We start from the raw sequence: 19,126 nt of genomic DNA, 5'->3' as shown, positions 1-19,126 counted from the left end.
TTCAGCCGAGTTCTATGGAAAAAGTTGAAGCTAAGGCTTTCACCCTATTTATATTGAAGATAAAAAAATTCTTTCTAAAGAAGTGAAACCTTCTGAAGAACTCCTGTACTTCAATTCCTTGCTAAGGCCTTGTGCATTGGATTTTCGATGTGGCCTTCAGCCGATCTAAATTAAATCAAAGGAGGTATTTCGTTAAAACCTTGATAGTTTTTGATTCTTGCTTGTGTGATTGTGTGTTTCAACAAATAACGTTTATATGTTGAGTGCAACTGACAGTCACTTATTTTGGCCCCCTTCCACAAATATAATCGCATACGCTCTGTCCTGCTAGCCCGGGGATTACAACCATTACTCCATAAAAAATAAGACAATGGGCTTCTGTGGCTTCATAAAAGTAACTCAACAATTAATTCTGACACCGAGGGCAAACACCAAAAATAACGTAAATAAACCTAGACTCATCACATCATATTGCGCTGGACTGATACGACTAAACCAAACTAAAATACAAGAAACAAAGGGTTCATGGAACATTTGCGTTGTGTCACGAAATTAAAACAAGCAGTAAAATGAAGATTAAGAAAACGCAAAAGCAGAAATTCCACTGTTATAACATGGGGGATACGGAAAGAAGAGGTTAACATTCGATGTTAGTAGGCGGCGCCACCGTACTCCGCAGAAACGTCTATAGCTATATAGCTACAACTCTAGAAGGCAGGATGAGCTTCACTATTATGGGTTAAATCTGACTTTTGCATAGAAAGGGATGAAATATGCTGACACAAAAATCTTTGATCATTTGCCAAATAGCATTAAAAGTATGACAGATAGCTTATCAACATAAATAGCCAACCAATATACTGCGTAATGAAAACTTATATTAAACTGACACGTTCCACGTCATTACGAAATGTCATATTCATGATCTATGAAACAAGTATTAATAAAATGTAATGTATCAAAATTTTCTTTCCGTGAAGCCTTTACGTTGACACCTTTGCGTCCTATTCCATTTCGTTGACAACCCATGTGAATGCCGCCAAATGATATGAACTGTAGACTGTTAAGTTCCATTTCGTTTCGTTGAATGTGAATCGATCTTTTTTAAATCTTTAGTGGAATGTTATGACGTTTTTACCATGATGCAGAGAATTGATTCGTGCCTTCTATTTTCTATGATGCCTGTGGAAAAGGATCTTTATGTTCAAATGGAAATAAACAAATTGTGATGGTTAAGGTCTTTGTTAGCGAACAAACTGTGTTAACTGTTGTTCCAGTGCTTTGGATGTGTCTGTCATGTAAAGCTGCAACTATGGAGATTTAGCGGCGTTAGTTTGTTGTCAGTAGCTAGGCCATATCGTCGCCAAATATTTGCAACGAACAGTATTGTGTAAAACATTCCAACCATACTTAGTTTATTAATTTCACAATGGCTAGCCGATCCGAAAATGGGAATGCGAATGTTGATGAACACAGCGTAGAGGTTTGTGGCAATTATTGTAGAGTAATATACTGTAGTTGCGAACGAGTCAAACTTTGGGTCCTGGGATCAGACACACTATTTTCAACAAGCGAAGTAACATTTCCATTCCGGTAACCAGTGTTACAGACTTGGACGTTGTAAGGTAGTAGCTGTCACCTGCTATTAACATGTCATCTGAGCATGTTTTACACTGTTACCACTGTATCTAGCACGAACAGAAGCTGCGTTGAGAAATCATGGTAATACACAGAACTCAGTTTTTGACACAACTTTCAAACGGCCTGTTATGCATTTGTACGTCAGTATCGCCAAACGGAACAGTTCCAGAGCTGTTGTTCCACGTGACACCATTTAGCGAAGTGGCAGTTCAGTTGGTCTTGATATTGTTTTCGTGCGAATATTGAAGCGACAGTGGTATCCTTGTATGAGAGCCATATGTAAAAAATTTGGTTCCTGTCAAACGGTTTATTTAGCCAAACTTTTTTCGTTACAAACCAAGAAGCCTTTTTTTTTCATTGAGAAGAGTATACAGATCATGTTGTTCACGAATTCTTACACATCCAGCTTTGGCAGCTACAGAGTGCTGTCTGCAGTTGTAAAGTAAAATCTGATAATTGAATTTACTGTCGCCGCTTGGACCAACATGACAATGACGCTGGCCTAAAGGAGCCGATAACCGGTTCGTGATCAAATAAAAGTAATTTGGCAGAACGTTAGGAAGTGTAAACTATTTAATGTTATTAAAATACGTTGAACACTATATGTGCAACAAATATTGGTGTGAATTAACACATTGCTGCTTCGTGCATTACGGTTTTCGTTACATATAACACCAATAAAGTAATATTAAAAATTTCAATTGATTTGCTATCTAACCATGGTCCAATGTGCTGAAGCAACGTGTACATTTATTTGCCCAAAATGAATAGATTTTTTGGCCAAAGTTGTTATGTGGAGGAATGGTCCAAGATCAATATATTACATCACTGAAGTGTTATGGGCCTCTTGTACATTTTCAGTCATGAAATAAATTGATGCTCAACTCATCTCTGCATAACTACTACTACTGCACATCCATTTGCACCTGTTGACTGTAGTATCTACCTCGACAGTCACCCCAACCCTTCAAATAAAAAATTCACAGTTCCTTGATGTGTCACAATATGTTCTATCAACTAATAACCTCCATTTAATCAACTTGTGCCTTCAGTTTTCAGCTTCATTTTATTCGGTGTTGCTTCACACTTTATACAAGCTACTCATTCTGTTTTATTTTTATTAATTCATCTGCACGCAAATTTCTTTGTATGGGTGTCATAATTTTACTTAAATATATAAATTTATTTATAGCCGATGTATACAAGTAGTGTTTAAAAACTGGATATACATTAGAAAATCATGACATACATATTCATACACTATTTATTGCTGGATTATATACGGTATGATTAAATTAATGGAAAGAACCTGATTTCAGCAAGAGGAAAGAATTGCAAGATGCTGACAATAATACGCTTTGGTTTTTAGATTGCAGGGAATAATTTACAAACTAGTCATATGTTGTATTCCTTACGAAAATATCCATCTTCTTTATATATTTTGTTATTGGTGAGCCTGATCATTTATTTGTATTAATACTTATTGCATTAACTCTGTAGACCTAAGCGAGTAAAAACATTTTTCATTTAATATACTTGAAGACACATTTTGAATTTACACAGTACCTATGTTTTCAATCTCTTTTAGAAGTTTATTGTATAGCTATAGTCCTTGCTGTCTTAACTTTATTCTTTCTATCCAGGTGATCATGTATGCAGTGTGTTTACCACATATTGCCCAGTGTTTTCTGCATGAAAACTGTAGCTCATTTAGAAATATCAAAATAGCCCCCCCCCCCTTTTTTTAAATAGCTCGATTCAGTGATCCCGTTTGTGACATGCTCATTATCCTGATGGCCTCTTCTTGTAGTTTGAATCCATTTTCCATATTTTGGGAATTTGCACCCCAGAATGTTATGCGATGATACAATGTGTGTATGGAAACGAGGAAATACAGAAGCATCCGATTCCACCAGTCTGCTTTGACCCATGATGGCACAAATATGGTGGAAACGACCATAAATCACAAATCCAATATGGCACCTATGACATAAACATGATAAACACGAAAATATATCGAAAAACCAACACAGACACGTTCCACAAAAAGCCTAATGACACTAATGGGACAGGTGCGGGAAATTGGTGGTTTTTGGGTGGGGATAAACTAAATACAAACAAATTTAGACACACACCCCCATACAAAACCACACAAAACGACGAAAAAACCGACAACACAAAACTCCCCAAAATCCACTAAACCCAATATCCTCTGGAATCGAATACTTCCCTTGACCTATATAGCTCAACAGCAGCTCCCGATCCCACAAATTGGAATCGAATACTTCCCTTGACCTATATAGCTCAATAGCGACTCCCGATACGGAGCACCAACAACCACAACCACACATTGTAATGGAACACTTCCCTCGACCCTAACACACAACAAATACACCACAATCTCTCTCTCTCTCTCTCTCTCTCTCTCTCTCTCTCTCTCTCTCACACACACACACACACACACACACACACACACACACACACACACACCCCACTCCCCAACTCAACCTCATCTCTCACCCCAAAATAAAATATCCATAAACAAAAACCAAGTGCAAATAAAAAAATCTCAATCACACACTACAGCTCAACAAAAACTGCTACAAAATAGATCCTCCACAACTAAATCACAAACCAACACACTCCCCCCCCCCCCCCCCCCCCCCGCAACCCCCACACCCTAACTAACCACTTTCGGCCTATACATTTTACTGATAGCACTTTTAAAATACCGAGAAAAACAATAGCCCTCAGGGACACTCTTCGCCAACAGTACTCATCTAAATGAGACTGAAGGTTGGATGAGCACCTCTTCCCCCTCCCAAGAACTGACTTAACGGCCCCCACATCCACTCTGTACAAGCTCTCGTCTCATAATTTTTAAACTCTGAACTATGGTTAACAACTAAATGATTGTATCCCCTCTCACTCAACCCCCATAAGAAGAAAATGCATCTGAAACTACTGTGGAACCAGGTTTCTAATTACCTCTCAATTAACCCCACTAATTGTGCCTTACATCGCCCCTCCACAACCCTGAAAACACATTCAGATCCCCCCCCCCCTCCCTCCGATACAACAGCTCCCCACAACCGGAGACCAATCACAGACTTACCCCTCCCATACTTCCTTTTCCCAAACTGCGACTCGTCCACCTCCAAAACAACCCCAGGCTCACACAAATTACCCCTGTACTTAATAAACTCAGAACATACTTCCCGACAAAACGAAAACCCGTCAAGCCCACTCCTCTCACTCACGCCAGTCTCATGCACGCAAAAACTATGTGAGGATCTATAACAAAAATAATACATCAATACAATCTCGCGCATGCCCATCCTAGACTTCTTGAACCAGGAACTGCGACGTATCGAGTGCCACAGGCCATCCTTACAGCAATGCCACATATAACAGTCCCTAGTCCGAGACGCCGGAACTTCGGCCAATCTTATTTCATGCCCACAAATAGAGCACTTGACGACCTCCGCAAACAAACCAAAGAGCTGCAAAAATTTAATGAGCTCCAACGGAGTATTGCCCATCATTGCATTCAGGCGAATGCTGTTGATTTTGTCCTTCATATCCATACCTAACCAAAAACAGCAACCAATTAATTTACTCAAACCAACACACGACCTACAACAAACAGAACTACAATAAATTTCACACAAAACCACTAAAACGTTAACTCATTGAAACGAATTCCGCTCGAAACACAACCAAAACGCAAACAAGTCCCTAGAATGAGTAAGACCAAACTGAACCCATTACACCACACAACCCGAAACACACCACCAGAGGGCACAACAAACCGCAACATGATGACACCTACAAACACGCCACACTCGCAAACCAAACTACACGACGTCACACACCACAACAGCCTTACATCACGCGTCAAATTCAATGGGTGGGATCGGAAGCTTCGGACGACCCGGAAACTATTAAATTCTTAGGCGTGAACTATTACACACTGTGCTTAATAGGCCTATTTGTAGGGCTCAACCTGCTGCGATAATTCTTTTCCCAAGAGTTCTGTTAAGTTTATCCCATTTTAATTGCTAATCAACAAACATCCCTAAAATTTTTGTTCTAACAACATGCTTGTGGCCTCATTATGTACATTAAGACGTATTAAATTTTTTTACTTGTGTAGTTCATGTTATTAGTCATCTTTCATATTAAAGAGTTATTTTAATTCAAAGCATTCATTAGTAGCACTAGTATTGAACTCTTTTATTCTCTTCTTGCCTGTACTGTTTATTTTCCATGTTTTACGTTCGTATAAGGCTACACCCCAGACAAATATTTTCAGAATTTAGGCTTCATAACACTTAAATGTAGATTTGTATTCAGTGTTAACATTTTCTCTTCTTCAGGTATGCTTTCCTTGCTATTGGAATTCTGCATTTTACATCATCTTTACTATGACCATATTCACTTGTTTTGCTGCCAAATAGTAAAACGTGTTACTATTTTTAGTATATCACTTCGTTAAGGGGACCTGTCCTGGAATGGAGTTGCATTTTTAAAATTATCTTCCCCCTCATAGTATTACTGATCTATAAAGAAGTAGCTCAATTTGTACAGACAATTAGGATATTAGTCAAAGCATTTCTGAGAAAATCACTTAGACATCTATTGTGTTGTGAAGCCAACAATATTTTACAAAAGACTAAAAACAACACGTTAACTGAGGTACCACTGATACCACTTGATAGCACTGACTGCCCAGCTCAGAAAAGCAAGTAGGGTATAGATAACATGAAGATAAGTACATTATGCCTACAATTTCATTTTTGGTTCCTCATCTCTGAAAAACATACAGAATTTATTTTACTTTGAGATACATATTTAAGAATTTAGAATACTAATTTACATATAATATTTTAGAATTTTCTGAAAATAGTGGGCAAGGGAGTTAGAGAAGAATTATATGTGCCAATTTAGGTGAATTTAACTTCCATCATTTAGGAGAAAAGTATACCTGAATGATAAAAATTCAGATTTCTGGTAAATTGCAGACAATGATTCATGAACTTATTAGCTTATCACTATGCAGTGTTTAGAACATTCAAACAGCATATTCCTGTTGTCACATGTTTCTTTACCCTCCATATTCTTTTACGCATCTGTGCCTTCTTGGTAACAGCTTCTGCGTCTCTCTCTGCATCAGTTACTCGCAGCCGATCAGTATTGTAGCTTAAACTATATTCATTCCAGTCTTGATAGCTATTTCTTTTTTCTTTTTCAGAAAACTGTCATTACGTTATTGCTGCATCTATTACTCCTATTTTCAACACTGTCAGCCCAACAAATACAGGTTTTGGTGTTCACTCAGCTATGCAGCCATTGAAACTTTCATTGAGATTCTTTTAGAGATCAAGGAGATGTCTCATAAGATTATTTGTTATTTGCCAGATCTCTTTATTTAGGCTTAATTGCCTCCACAACAGCAAGGAATCCTCAGAATTACTCTATCCTTGTCACTTATAACATAGGAAAAACACACACACACACACACACACACACACACACACACACACACACTGAAATATAATAAATGCAGCAGTAACTATGAAGCATGTGTGTTTCAGATTCCAAAAGCAAGAAGTAAACAAATATATCATATGATCTCTGGTTGCAGCTAAGTCACAGTCTTCAAGATGTGCCTCTGCTTACGTTCTGGTAGTCAGTCTTCTATAATACTACTGTGTTTACGGTCTGTAACTAAAAGTGAAAAAAGTAAGGAAAAGAAGAATGTATCACGTATTCTGACACACTTTAAAATAACAGAGGGCCATGGCACCTGTGAAGCATTATGCTCAAACAGAATATATGAACAAACGGAAAATGAAAATGCTATAAAGTAAACATGCTTGTAATCAGCATAAAATGCTCTTTTCTAAGGAGTAGAATTTTTTTTCAGATTTTTGGTATTTTTTTTCATAAGTGCCTCTTTTTAATCTAATTCCCTTAGCATCAGCTAGTTTAATTTGACTATATTCCGTTACTCTTGGTTTACCTTTGTTAATGTTCATCCTATCACATTTTTTGCCAAGACACTCTCCATCCTTTTCAACTGAACTTGTGAGTACCTTGCTGCCTGTGAGAACTATAGCATTGGCAAATTTCAAAGTTTTTATTTCTTGTTGTCTTTAATTCCCTTTCCAAATTTCTCCTTGTTGCTGAGTATACGGATTGAATAACATACAATCCTGTCTCTCCCTTCTGAAATAGTGCGTAGTTTCACGTCCTTCCGCTCTTATAATTGAAGTTTGATTTCTGCACAAATTGTAGATAATTGTTTGCAGCCTGCATTTTATTCCCAATACCTTCAGAAATGTTAGCGCTTCTTCAGTCTTCTGATATAAGTTGAAGGCTCAGTTTTGCCTCATGTTTTCGTGCACTTCTTTCCGTAAGTCAGGTTCTACCAGTCCCTACATTCTCCTGTAAGTAATTCTTATCAGTATTTTGCAAATATGACTTATGCAACTGATAGTGTGGTAATATTTACAGCACATCCCCTCTCCATGGAAATTATTACATTCTTCTTGAAGTAAGACAATATTTTGACTGTCTCATCTCTCTCGCATGTCAGATGGCATACTTTTTTTTTATTAATGGTGCTCGGAGAAATTTTGATGCTAGCTGGATGACCTCTGCCTCAGGTGGCAGGTTATGATTTGGTCTTTTGGTGCTCTGTAAAATTTTACTTACAAAATCCCTTCTCCCACCTCTCTACTTCCTTTTGCATAATAGTATCATAAAGTCCCTTTCCTTTATATAGCTCTTTTATGTATTGTTTCTACCTTTCAGTCTTCCCTTTGTTTAACTTAGACTTTCAGTCTAAACTCTTGGTATTCACAAGGTTGCTTATCCTTATTTTTTTTTTTTCAAAGGTTTGTTTTAAATATTTCCTATATGTGGCACCTACCTTTCACATAACACTTGCTACCACTGCTTTACATTTCTCTCCTAGTAACTCCTGCTATGCTATTTTATTTATTTATCCAGGGATCAACTCTCAATGATATGGGGTTTGTCATCATAATGTAGTGCAAATAGGTAGCTCAAAATATACATACACATACAATATATAAGTATGTTTTTACGACAGTAAGACAGGCATTTGCCTGAAATGATTTACAATACTGCAAAAACCTAAATCTTGATGGTCAGACAGAGCGAACTCACATCCTGCCAGATATTAAGTCAGTCCCCCCAAGAACAATGGACCTTGCCGTTGGTGGGAAGGCTTGCGTGCCTCAGTGATACAGATAGCCGTACCGTAGGTGCAACCACAATGGAGGGGTATCTGTTGAGAGGCCAGACAAACGTGTGGTTCCTGAAGAGGGGAGCAGCCTTTTCAGTAGTTTCAGGGGCACCAGTCTGGATGATTGACTGATCTGGCCTTGTAACAATAACCAAAACGGCCTTGCTGTGCTGGTACTGCGAACGGCTGAAAGCAAGGGGAAACTGCAGCCGTAATTTTTCCCGAGGGCATGCAGCTTTACTGTATGGTTAAATGATGATGGCGTCCTCTTGGGTAAAATATTCCTGAGGTAAAATAGTCCCCCATTCGGATCTCCAGGCGGGGACTACTCAGGAGGACGTCATTATCAGGAGAAAGAAAACTGGCGTTCTACAGATCGGAGCGTGGAATGTCAGATCCCTTAATCGGGCAGGTAGGTTAGAAAATTTAAAAAGGGAAATGGATAGGTTAAAGTTAGATATAGTGGGAATTAGTGAAGTTCGGTGGCAGGATGAACAAGACTTCTGGTCAGGTGAATACAGGGTTATAAATACAAAGTCGGTTTAATAATGAATAGAAAAATAAGAGTTCGGGTAAGCTACCACAAACAGCATAGTGAACGCATTATTGTGGCCAAGATAGACACGAAGCCCACACCTACTACAGTAGTACAAGTTTATATGCCAACTAGCTCTGCAGATGATGAAGAAATTGAAGAAATGTATGATGAAATAAAAGAAATTATTCAGATAGTGAAGGGAGATGATAATTTAATAGTCATGGGTGACTGGAATTTGGTAGTAGGAAAAGGGAGAGAAGGAAACATAGTAGGTGAATATGGATTGGGGCTAAGAAATGAAAGAGGAAGCCGTCTAGTAGAATTTTGCACAGAGCACAACTTAATCATAGCTAACACTTGGTTCAAGAATCATAAAAGAAGATTGTATACATGGAAGAATCCTGGAGATACTAGAAGGTTAAAACTGAAGAAACTGCAAAGAGGTGGGAATTTAAGGAGATGGGACCTGGGTAATCTGACTAAACCAGAGGTTGTACTGAGTTTCAGGGAGAGCATAAGGGAACAAGTGACAGGAATGGGGGAAAGAAATACAGTAGAAGAAGAATGGGTAGCTTTGAGAAATGAAGTAGTGAAGGCAGCTGAGGATCTAGTTGGTAAAAAGACGAGGGCTAGTAGAAATCCTTGGGTAACAGAAGAAATATTGAATTTAATCGATGAAAGTAGAAAATATAAAAACACAGAAAATGAAGCAGGCAAAAAGGAATACAAACATCTCCAAAATGAGATCAACAGGAAGTGCAAACTGGCTAAGCAGAGATGGCTAGAGGACAAATGTAAGGATGTAGAGGCATGTATCGCTAGGGGTAAGATAGATACTGCCTACAGGAAAATTAAAGAGACCTTTGGAGAAAAGAGAACCACTTGTATGAATATCAAGAGCTGGGATGGAAACCCAGTTCTAAGCAAAGAAGGGAAAGCAGAAAGGTGGAAGGAGTATATAGAGGGTCTATACAAGGGCAATGTACTTGAAGACAATATTATGGAAATGGAAGAGGATGTAGAGGAAGATGAAATGGGAGATATGATACTGCGTGAAGAGTTTGACAGAGCACTGAAAGACAAGAGCCGAAACAAGGCCCCGGGAGTAGACAACATTCCATTAGAACTACTGACAGCCTTGGGAGAGCCAGTCGTGACAAAACTCTACCATCTGGTGAGCAAGATATATGAGACAGGCGAAATACCCTCAGACTTCAAGAAGAATATAATAATTCCAATCCCAAAGAAAACAGGTGTTGACAGATGTGAAAATTACTGAACTATCAGTTTAATAAGCCACAGATTCAAAATACTAACACGAATTCTTTACAGGTGATTGGAAAAACTGGTAGAAGCCAACCTCGGGGAAGATCAGTTTGGATTCCGTAGAAATGTTGGAACATGTGAGGCAATACTGACCTTACGACTTATCTTAGAAGCTAGATTAAGGAAAGGTAAACCTACATTTCTAGCATTTGTAGACTTAGAGAAAGCTTTTGACAATGTTGACTGGAATACTCTCTTTCAAATTCTGAAGGTGGCAGGAGTAAAATACAGGGAGCGAAAGGCTATTTACAATTTGTACAGAAACCAGATGGCAGTTATAAGAGTCGAGGGACATGAAAGGGAAGCAGTGGTTGGGAAGGGAGTGAGACAGGGTTGTATCCTATCCCCGATGTTGTTCAATCTGTATATTGAGCAAGCAGTAAAGGAAACAAAAGAAAAATTCGGAGTAGGTATTAAAATCCATGGAGAAGAAATAAAAACTTTAAGGTTCGCCGATGACATTGTAATTCTGTCAGAGACAGCAAAGGACTTAGAAGAGCAGTTGAACGGAATGGATAGTGTCTTGAAAGGAGGATATAAGATGAACGTCAACAAAAGCAAAACGAAGATAATGGAATGTAGTTGAATTAAGTCGGGTGACGCTGAGGGAATTAGATTAGGAAATGAGACACTTAAAGCAGTAAAGGAGTTTTGCTATTTGGGGAGCAAAATAACTGATGCTGGTCTAAGTAGAGAGGATATAAAATGTAGACTGGCAATGGCAAGGAAAGCGTTTCTGAAGAAGAGAAATTTGTTAACATCGAGTATAGATTTAAGTGTCAGGAAGATGTTTCTGAAAGTATTTGTATGGAGCGTAGCCATGTATGGAAGTGAAACATGGACGATAACTAGTTTGGACGAGAAGAGAATAGAAGCTTTCGAAATGTGGTGCTACAGAAGAATGCTGAAGATTAGATGGGTAGACCACATAACTAATGAGGAGGTATTGAGTAGGGTTTGGGAGAAGAGAAGTTTGTGGGACAACTTGACTAGAAGAAGGGATCGATTGGTAGGACATGTTCTGAGGCATCAAGGGATCACCAATTTAATATTGGAGGGCAGTGTGGAGAGTAAAAATCAGAAGGATGTAGGTTGCAGTAGGTACTGGGAGATGAAGAAGCTTGCACATTATAGAGTAGCATGGAGAGCTGCATCAAACCAGTCTCAGGACTGAAGACCACAACAACAACAACATTAAGTCAGTGTGTTAAGAAATGCAGTGGCTCACTCGGTTGGTCCTTATTGCCATGATGTGCATTGTTATTTTGTCATACACACTTTGCACCACAAAACTTTTAAACAGTATTATGAAAAGGAAAGTTGCTACTCACTGCGTAGAGGAGATGCTGAGTCACATATAGGCACAACAATTAGACAGTCACAAATTAGCTTAAAGGCAGTCACAAATTAGGTTTTGGCCGGTATATCCTTTGTCAAAAATAGAGTGCGAGGCCCCCCCCTCCCCCCCCCCACCCCCCACACACACACACCAACTTTCCTTTCCATAATATTGTTACATTCCATCCTCGATTTTCCTTTGTTATATTACAAAATACAGTTTATCATGGCACATGCTACAGAAATCCACTGTTGACTCCTTCACTCTGACCATTTTGTTGTTTGTCAATCTCATTTTATATATGTCTGTATTCCTTTTTGCCCACTTCAAATACTTTATTTTTATATCTTCTCCTTCCATTAATTAAGTTCAATATCTTATGTGAGATTTCCTTCTGAGCCTTGCGCTTATGACCAACTCTTCCACCTACTGCTGTCATTACATTATCATCTATATACATAAATCATCTGACAAGTGGGGTGAGCAGCAATCTGCGGCTATTTGCTGATGATAGTGTGGTGTGTGAGATGATGTCATTGTTGAGCGACTGTAGGAGGATGTAGGGTGACATAGACAAGGTCTATAGTTGGTGTGAAGAATGGTTCCAAAAACAGAAAAATATAAGTTAATGCAGAAGACTAGGAAAAACAATTGTGTAATGTTCAAATACGTGACTGTTATTGGGCTCCTTGACACAGTCACATTGATTAAGTATGTGGATGTAATGTAGCAAAGTGATTTGAAATGTAATGCACATGTAAGGATGGCATTAGTGAAGATGAATGATTGATTTCAGTTTATTGGGAGAATTTTGGGGAAGTGTAACCCATCTATAAAGGAGATCATGTATAGAACACAAGTGTGGCCCATTCTTGAGAACTGCTAGTGTGTGTGGGATCTCCATTAGGTTGGATTAAAGAAAGACATCAAATGAATTCAGAGGTGAGCTGCTAGCTTTGTTGGCAGAAGGGTCAATCGGCGCATGAATATTATGGAGTTGCTTCATGAACTGAAATGAAAATTTGTGGATGGAAGATAGCGTTCTTTTTGTGAAACACTACTACGAAAATTTAGAGAAGCATATTTGAAGCTAAGTGCAGTAAGATTCTACAGCCACCAACAAACATTTCACATAAGGCCTACAAAGATAAGAGAAATTAAGGCTTCGTTGTGTTTTAAAGGCATGACACAAAAGTGAACTTGTTCACACACAATAAAATAGTCTTGCCTCACAGTATATCACAGGTTATAAATATAAGCAACCTTATGTCTAAAGAATTTTATAGCAGACTACCACAGCTTTTACATAGGTGGAACAGGTATATCATTTGACTGTAACATATGACAGCTCTGTGATTAAATGTACATCATACATTCGCAATATGTGTGATGACAGTATACACAGCTTAACACCTCATGTTCTGTAACATTCAACCTACTGGCACAAAACAGCATATTATTAGTGGCTCCAGAAATACTCAGACTACCGGCATGGGTGATGATATATATCTTGTTCTCAGTGTTCATGTGCCACCCCACACACAATCTCCAGTTTTGTTGAAATTTGTGCAGAATGTACGTTCAGAACATCCATGAACTTCTGTGAAGTTTCAGCTCCACCATTAACATGGTGTTGGTGGTAGAACTGTTTTTTCCAAGTCCACCTTCTCTAGAATTGCAAACATGCATAAAAACTCATCAAATGTAAGATGTTGTACCTGATGTATTAGAGTTAAGCTGCTTCTGCAACTTGCCATCCCGACACACTTCTTGGCAGGAATACAGAAATAGTATAAATGAAGATCAGAAAGCAAGGTCAATGATACTCTATTGTTCTTTGAGTGTGCTGAAAAATTTTGTCTGCAAATTTTCCCCATACTGTAACAAGGAATAGGTAGTAAAGAGGGAATTGCAACTTGTCAGTGCATTGTGTGCCTAACTGTGAGAAAATTAATGAACTATAAATATTCCTACAAACATCTTCGCCGTGTTATTAGCCACTGAATTTAACAAAAATACCAAATGTACCAAATTTTACTTATATTTAACACAATATACCTTAGAATTGACGCTTCTATTTTATAATCATTAACACAACTGAAAAGAGCAACTCTAAATCTGTTAAAAAACAAGTTTTCATTTTGATGTCATTTGAAAATTGAAGATTTTAGAGGTGTGACCCCTGGGTCAATTGACATGAAATGACCCCTCTGTGATTTAAAACAGGCAGTATTCAGTGGTGAGAGTATATTGTAATTGTGTATCTAATTGGTTCAACATCGTACCAAGAGGTTGCAATTATGATCAGTCAGTCATCCGAATAGCTAAACTAGAGTGAACTTAAGACTCCTTTCAGAAAGGAGCATATATGTTTTTAGTATTCCTCTTATGATAAAGAATATAATCGCCATTGGCTTCTCGTTACATTTATTGTTTTACAGTGTAGTGGGGACATTGCAATAATGAGCATGAATTGAATCATCTACTAAGACATTGTAACTTCTGAAGTCTCCGACTCATCTGGAAAAACCTTCCATGACCAAAGAGGAAGGCTGATGTGACTGGATGTACCAATATGAAATTATTTACTGTATGAAAATGGCAGAGCAATGTGGACACAGACTTCCTTTAATATTGGAGACAGGGTATTGGAACTTAAACGCATGGTCAACCCTCTGTGTCATTAACAAAGCCCTGCAGAATTAATTTTTTATTGATTGGCGACTCCATGGAGTGTTCTGTGCACCACGACCAAATAGTGGATAGAATTGGAAGGAGAATCAGCGTTGGCCATATTTTTTTGTTTAATTATCCGCAAAATCGATTTTCGGTCACTTAGTGACCATCCTCAGTGCTGTAATATACAATTACAATTGGTAGGCACTGGTATCAACAAGCTTAGAGCGATCACATTTCTACTGACTGGAAACAGCCACATCAAAATTGATCGCAGGAGATGAACTCTTGGCTGCAGACAATAAAAACTTGTCTAAAAATGCAGAGGAGTTAGTCATTTGTTCAATTAATCCTCCAATTATTAAGCTTGGATAAGTTTATTTCGTATTGACAATCAGTACTGATGTAAAATATTGTCCTTGGCAGACAATATTCTTCCCTGGTAGACTTCATCAGTTCTTACTATGAGGTGCCACCTAAAAGTTCCCAGAATTTGTGTGTGTGCGCATGTAAATGAGTCTAGATAGTGTGGTGAAATGCTACAAGGTGGTACCGTGTATATTTTTGAGAGTTAGAGGCCCAATCGGATTTGTGCTAGGTGGTCTTACAAAATTGACAGTGGTGAGTGTTTGCAAACAACATGTGTGCATGAACTTTTGTTTCAGACTTGGAAAAACCACTACATAAACACATGGCACATTGAAGCAAGTATTTGAGGATGATGCCTTAAGTGACAGTCAATCTTAAGAATGTTTTAAATGTTTTCAAAATTACAGAACATTGTTTGATGATTACACCCATTCAAGACAGCTGTCAACCAGCATAACTTCCGAATACTGTTTGGAATACTATACTGGAAGATAATAGGCACACCATCTAGAACTTTTATGCAATGTCATGGGGCTGTCATATGGGAATTGTCTGATGAAAGTGGAGCACGGGTGCACTGCGATATTCACCTGACTTGGCACCAAGTTACTTTTTTTATTCCCCAACATGAAATTTCTAGTTAAAAAGCCAAAGATTTCACACAGTTCTGGAGACAAATAGAATCGCAAGTGGTACTAAATAGGTTCGTGAAAAATGCATTCAAAGATTTCAGTTCTTGCATTCGGGAACTTCCAGGTTGCAACTCATACTTGAGCAATTCTGTTATGTAAATCATGAACAAATTCAGTCTTAATGATTGTTTATTTGATCATAGTACTCTGGTTAAATTTGTGGAATTAGTATTGTAAATTGTTTTGTTAGACAGAAGTTTTGCCATGGAGGACAAGGCTGTGTATATCAGCTGGAGTATTTAATGCATAAGCAAATAGTCAATCATATTATATCCTTTTTAAACCCATGACTTTGTCATGGCTTGTTTGGAGCATTTGTAGATTAGTTATGTGCTGAACTATTGTTTGTAAGCTTTTAGCATTGTATGGCAAGGGAATTGTAACTATCCTGTGATACCTAAGAATTTGATATGAACAGCAAACAAAAAACTTTTTCACCCTCAGCAGACATCGTGCTAATACTGTGTAACATCACCTGTGACTTTGCTAACGGTCTCAGTTTGGTGTGACATAGTTCAAAAGTTTCTTCGAGTATGCCACTCATTGATGATTAAACCCTATAGAGGTACCAAATTCTGCAGTTGTTGATTGCTTTGTTTCACTTGTTCTTGTAAATAGTCCTAAGCATTTTCTATGGGGTCAAGATGATTTGGAAAACCAGTTGAGGTGTTACAAAGTGCCCGATTATTTGCCGAACAAGGAACATCTGAGATTATGACTGGAAGCATGGTTGTTTTCATCTTCTTTCATGGGAATGTCTGTAGTGTCCTTGTCACGAAGATGTAGCAGAAAGGGTAATAGTGGTCACTGACAACATTGAAGCGAATGTCATGGATCACATTTGTCATAATCTGTTGAGTCAACTCAAGTTGTGGAATGAAAAACGTCCCTAAAATGTCACAGTACAACCTCTGGTTTGAACTTCACACTCAGCAGCCTAAAATCCACAGTGGGCTGTTGGTGTGTATAGTGCCTCGCACCATTTAGAAAGAGGAAAAATACTAACTCCTCAGGCCCCATTATATGCCTCCAATTAGCTACTATCCTTATCTCTCTTGTTTTGCCTATTCAAGACAACCAGCTTTCTGCAGCTGTGAGCAGTAGCCTGTTGCAAAGTATCACAATCTTTGTTCAGAAACTGGTCAAGATGGACCTGCATTCACTCATAACAGCCTTTTGTATGAGGTATATTCAGAAAGTAGACAATGTTTTGGCTTAAAAAACATCTGAAAGAGTGACTGACATACTTCTTTTCCACATAGTCACCAAACTCATTGAGGCACTTATTGTAGCGGTGGACAAGCTTTGAAAGACCTTCGTTGTAAAATTCTGCCACCTGAGACTTCAGTCAGTGAGTCACGCCCGCCTAGAGTTCCATGTCATCATCAAAGCGCTGTGTTACAAGCCAGTTCTTCATCTTGGGAAACAAGTGGAAGTCACTTGGTACAAGATCAGGGCTATAGGGCGGAGGAGGGAAAATTTCCCATTTGAATGAATTAAAGAGTTCTTTAGTGCAGTTTGCTGTGTGGGGTCGGGCAGTTGTGCAAAAACAAAATATTTGACGTCAGCTTTCTTCGGTGTTTGTTTTGAAACTTGTGGAAAAGAGAGCGAAAGCTCCATTATTGTGAAGCGATAGTATTCACAAAGCGTTTCATCAACTTTAGCGACAAGATCGTCAGTCACAGTGTTTGGGCGTCCACTCTTCTCTTCATCACGAGCGTTGGTTCGGCCATTTTTAAACCAAATGCAATTACGTTGTTTCCGTACACTTAGTACAGTTCATGATAAATTTCTATGGGTTTTAGGTTTTTTGCCAACAGAAACCGTATCACAGACCACACCTCACAACTGGCAGAATTTTCAATTGCAGCGTACATTTCAAATTCGAATATCGAAAAAACCAGACACAGAGATGTTCCCATTGTCATGAATGGATGCTGCTGAGCACTCACATACCAAAATACATGCGATCGGTGCGCGACTAGTGGCACCAGACAGAAACATTCCCTACTTTCTGATTGGTTTGAAACCAATTGATAGCCACTGACGAAATCAGATCTTTTGGCTATGATCTCTCTGTAACCACTGTCCTTACACCAGCCTACACAGTTGCAAGTAGTATACCATGTCTAGTAGACAGGTTGAACAGGCTATGTAGATATACTGACAAATTTTGAAACTTACTTCATGGTATGGTCACGGGCATGTCCACATAATAGCTCTTCTCGCCAGTCTGTCGTTTCTGATGATCTCTCTCTCTCTCTTTCTCTCTCTCTCTCTCTCTCTCTCTCTCTCCCCCTCCCTCCCTCCCTCCCTCCTCCCTGCCCCCTCCCCCCTCCCTCCCTCTCTGCGCCCTCACTCCCTCTCTGCGCCCTCCATCCCTCTCTGCGCCCTCCATCCCTCTCTGCGCCCTCCATCCCTCTCTGCGCCCTCCATCCCTCTCTGCGCCCTCCCTCTCTGCGCCCTCCATCCCTCTGCGCCCTCCCTCCCTCTCTGCGCCCTCCCTCCCTCTCTGCGCCCTCCCTCCCTCTCTGCGCCCTCCCTCCCTCTCTGCGCCCTCCCTCCCTCTCTGCGCCCTCCCTCCCTCTCTGCGCCCTCCCTCCCTCTCTGCGCCCTCCCTCCCTCTCTGCGCCCTCCCTCCCTCTCTGCGCCCTCCCTCCCTCTCTGCGCCCTCCCTCCCTCTCTGCGCCCTCCCTCCCTCTCTGCGCCCTCCCTCCCTCTCTGCGCCCTCCCTCCCTCTCTGCGCCCTCCCTCCCTCTCTGCGCCATCCCTCCCTCTCTGCGCCATCCCTCCCTCTCTGCGCCCTCCCTCCCTCTCTGCGCCCTCCCTCCCTCTCTGCGCCCTCCCTCCCTCTCTGCGCCCTCTCTCCCCTCTCTCCCCCTCTCTCCCCTCTCTCCCCCTCTCTCCCCCTCTCTCCCCCTCTCCCCCTCCCTCCCCCTCTCTCCCCCTCCCTCCCCCTCTCTCCCCCTCTCTCCCCCTCCATCCCCCTCCCTCCCCCTCTCTCCCCCTCCCTCCCCCTCTCTCCCCCTCCCTCCCCCTCTCTCCCCTCCCTCCCCCTCTCTCCCCCTCCCTCCCCCTCTCTCCCTCCCCCTCCCTCCCCCTCTCTCCCTCCCCTCTCCCTCCCCCTCTCTCCCTCCCCCTCCCTCCCCCTCTCTCCCCTCCCTCACTCTCTCCCCCTCCCTCACTCTCTCCCCCTCCCTCACTCTCTCCCCCCTCCCTCACTCTCTCCCCCCTCCCTCACTCTCTCCCCCCTCCCTCACTCTCTCCCC

The 19,126-nt window shown here is 40.2% G+C and overlaps 1 protein-coding gene across 2 annotated transcripts in view; it reads left to right on the top strand.

Moving 5' to 3' along the window:
* Positions 1-1,294: 1,294 nt before the first annotated feature.
* The window catches only part of LOC126250778 (E3 ubiquitin-protein ligase TRIM37-like), a 313,056-nt gene continuing 295,224 nt past the window's right edge, over positions 1,295-19,126 (top strand). For both annotated transcript variants that reach the window (XM_049951588.1, XM_049951587.1), the window contains exon 1: positions 1,295-1,483. In XM_049951588.1, the coding sequence (XP_049807545.1) occupies positions 1,430-1,483 (54 nt within the window). In that variant the 5' untranslated portion in view covers positions 1,295-1,429. The remainder of the gene's footprint in view (positions 1,484-19,126) is intronic.

Source organism: Schistocerca nitens, chromosome 1 (assembly GCF_023898315.1).
Source record: "Schistocerca nitens isolate TAMUIC-IGC-003100 chromosome 1, iqSchNite1.1, whole genome shotgun sequence".
Taxonomy (NCBI): domain Eukaryota; kingdom Metazoa; phylum Arthropoda; class Insecta; order Orthoptera; family Acrididae; genus Schistocerca; species Schistocerca nitens.
Note: the sequence above shows the minus strand (reverse complement) of the source record. Positions and strands in the feature narration are given on the sequence as shown.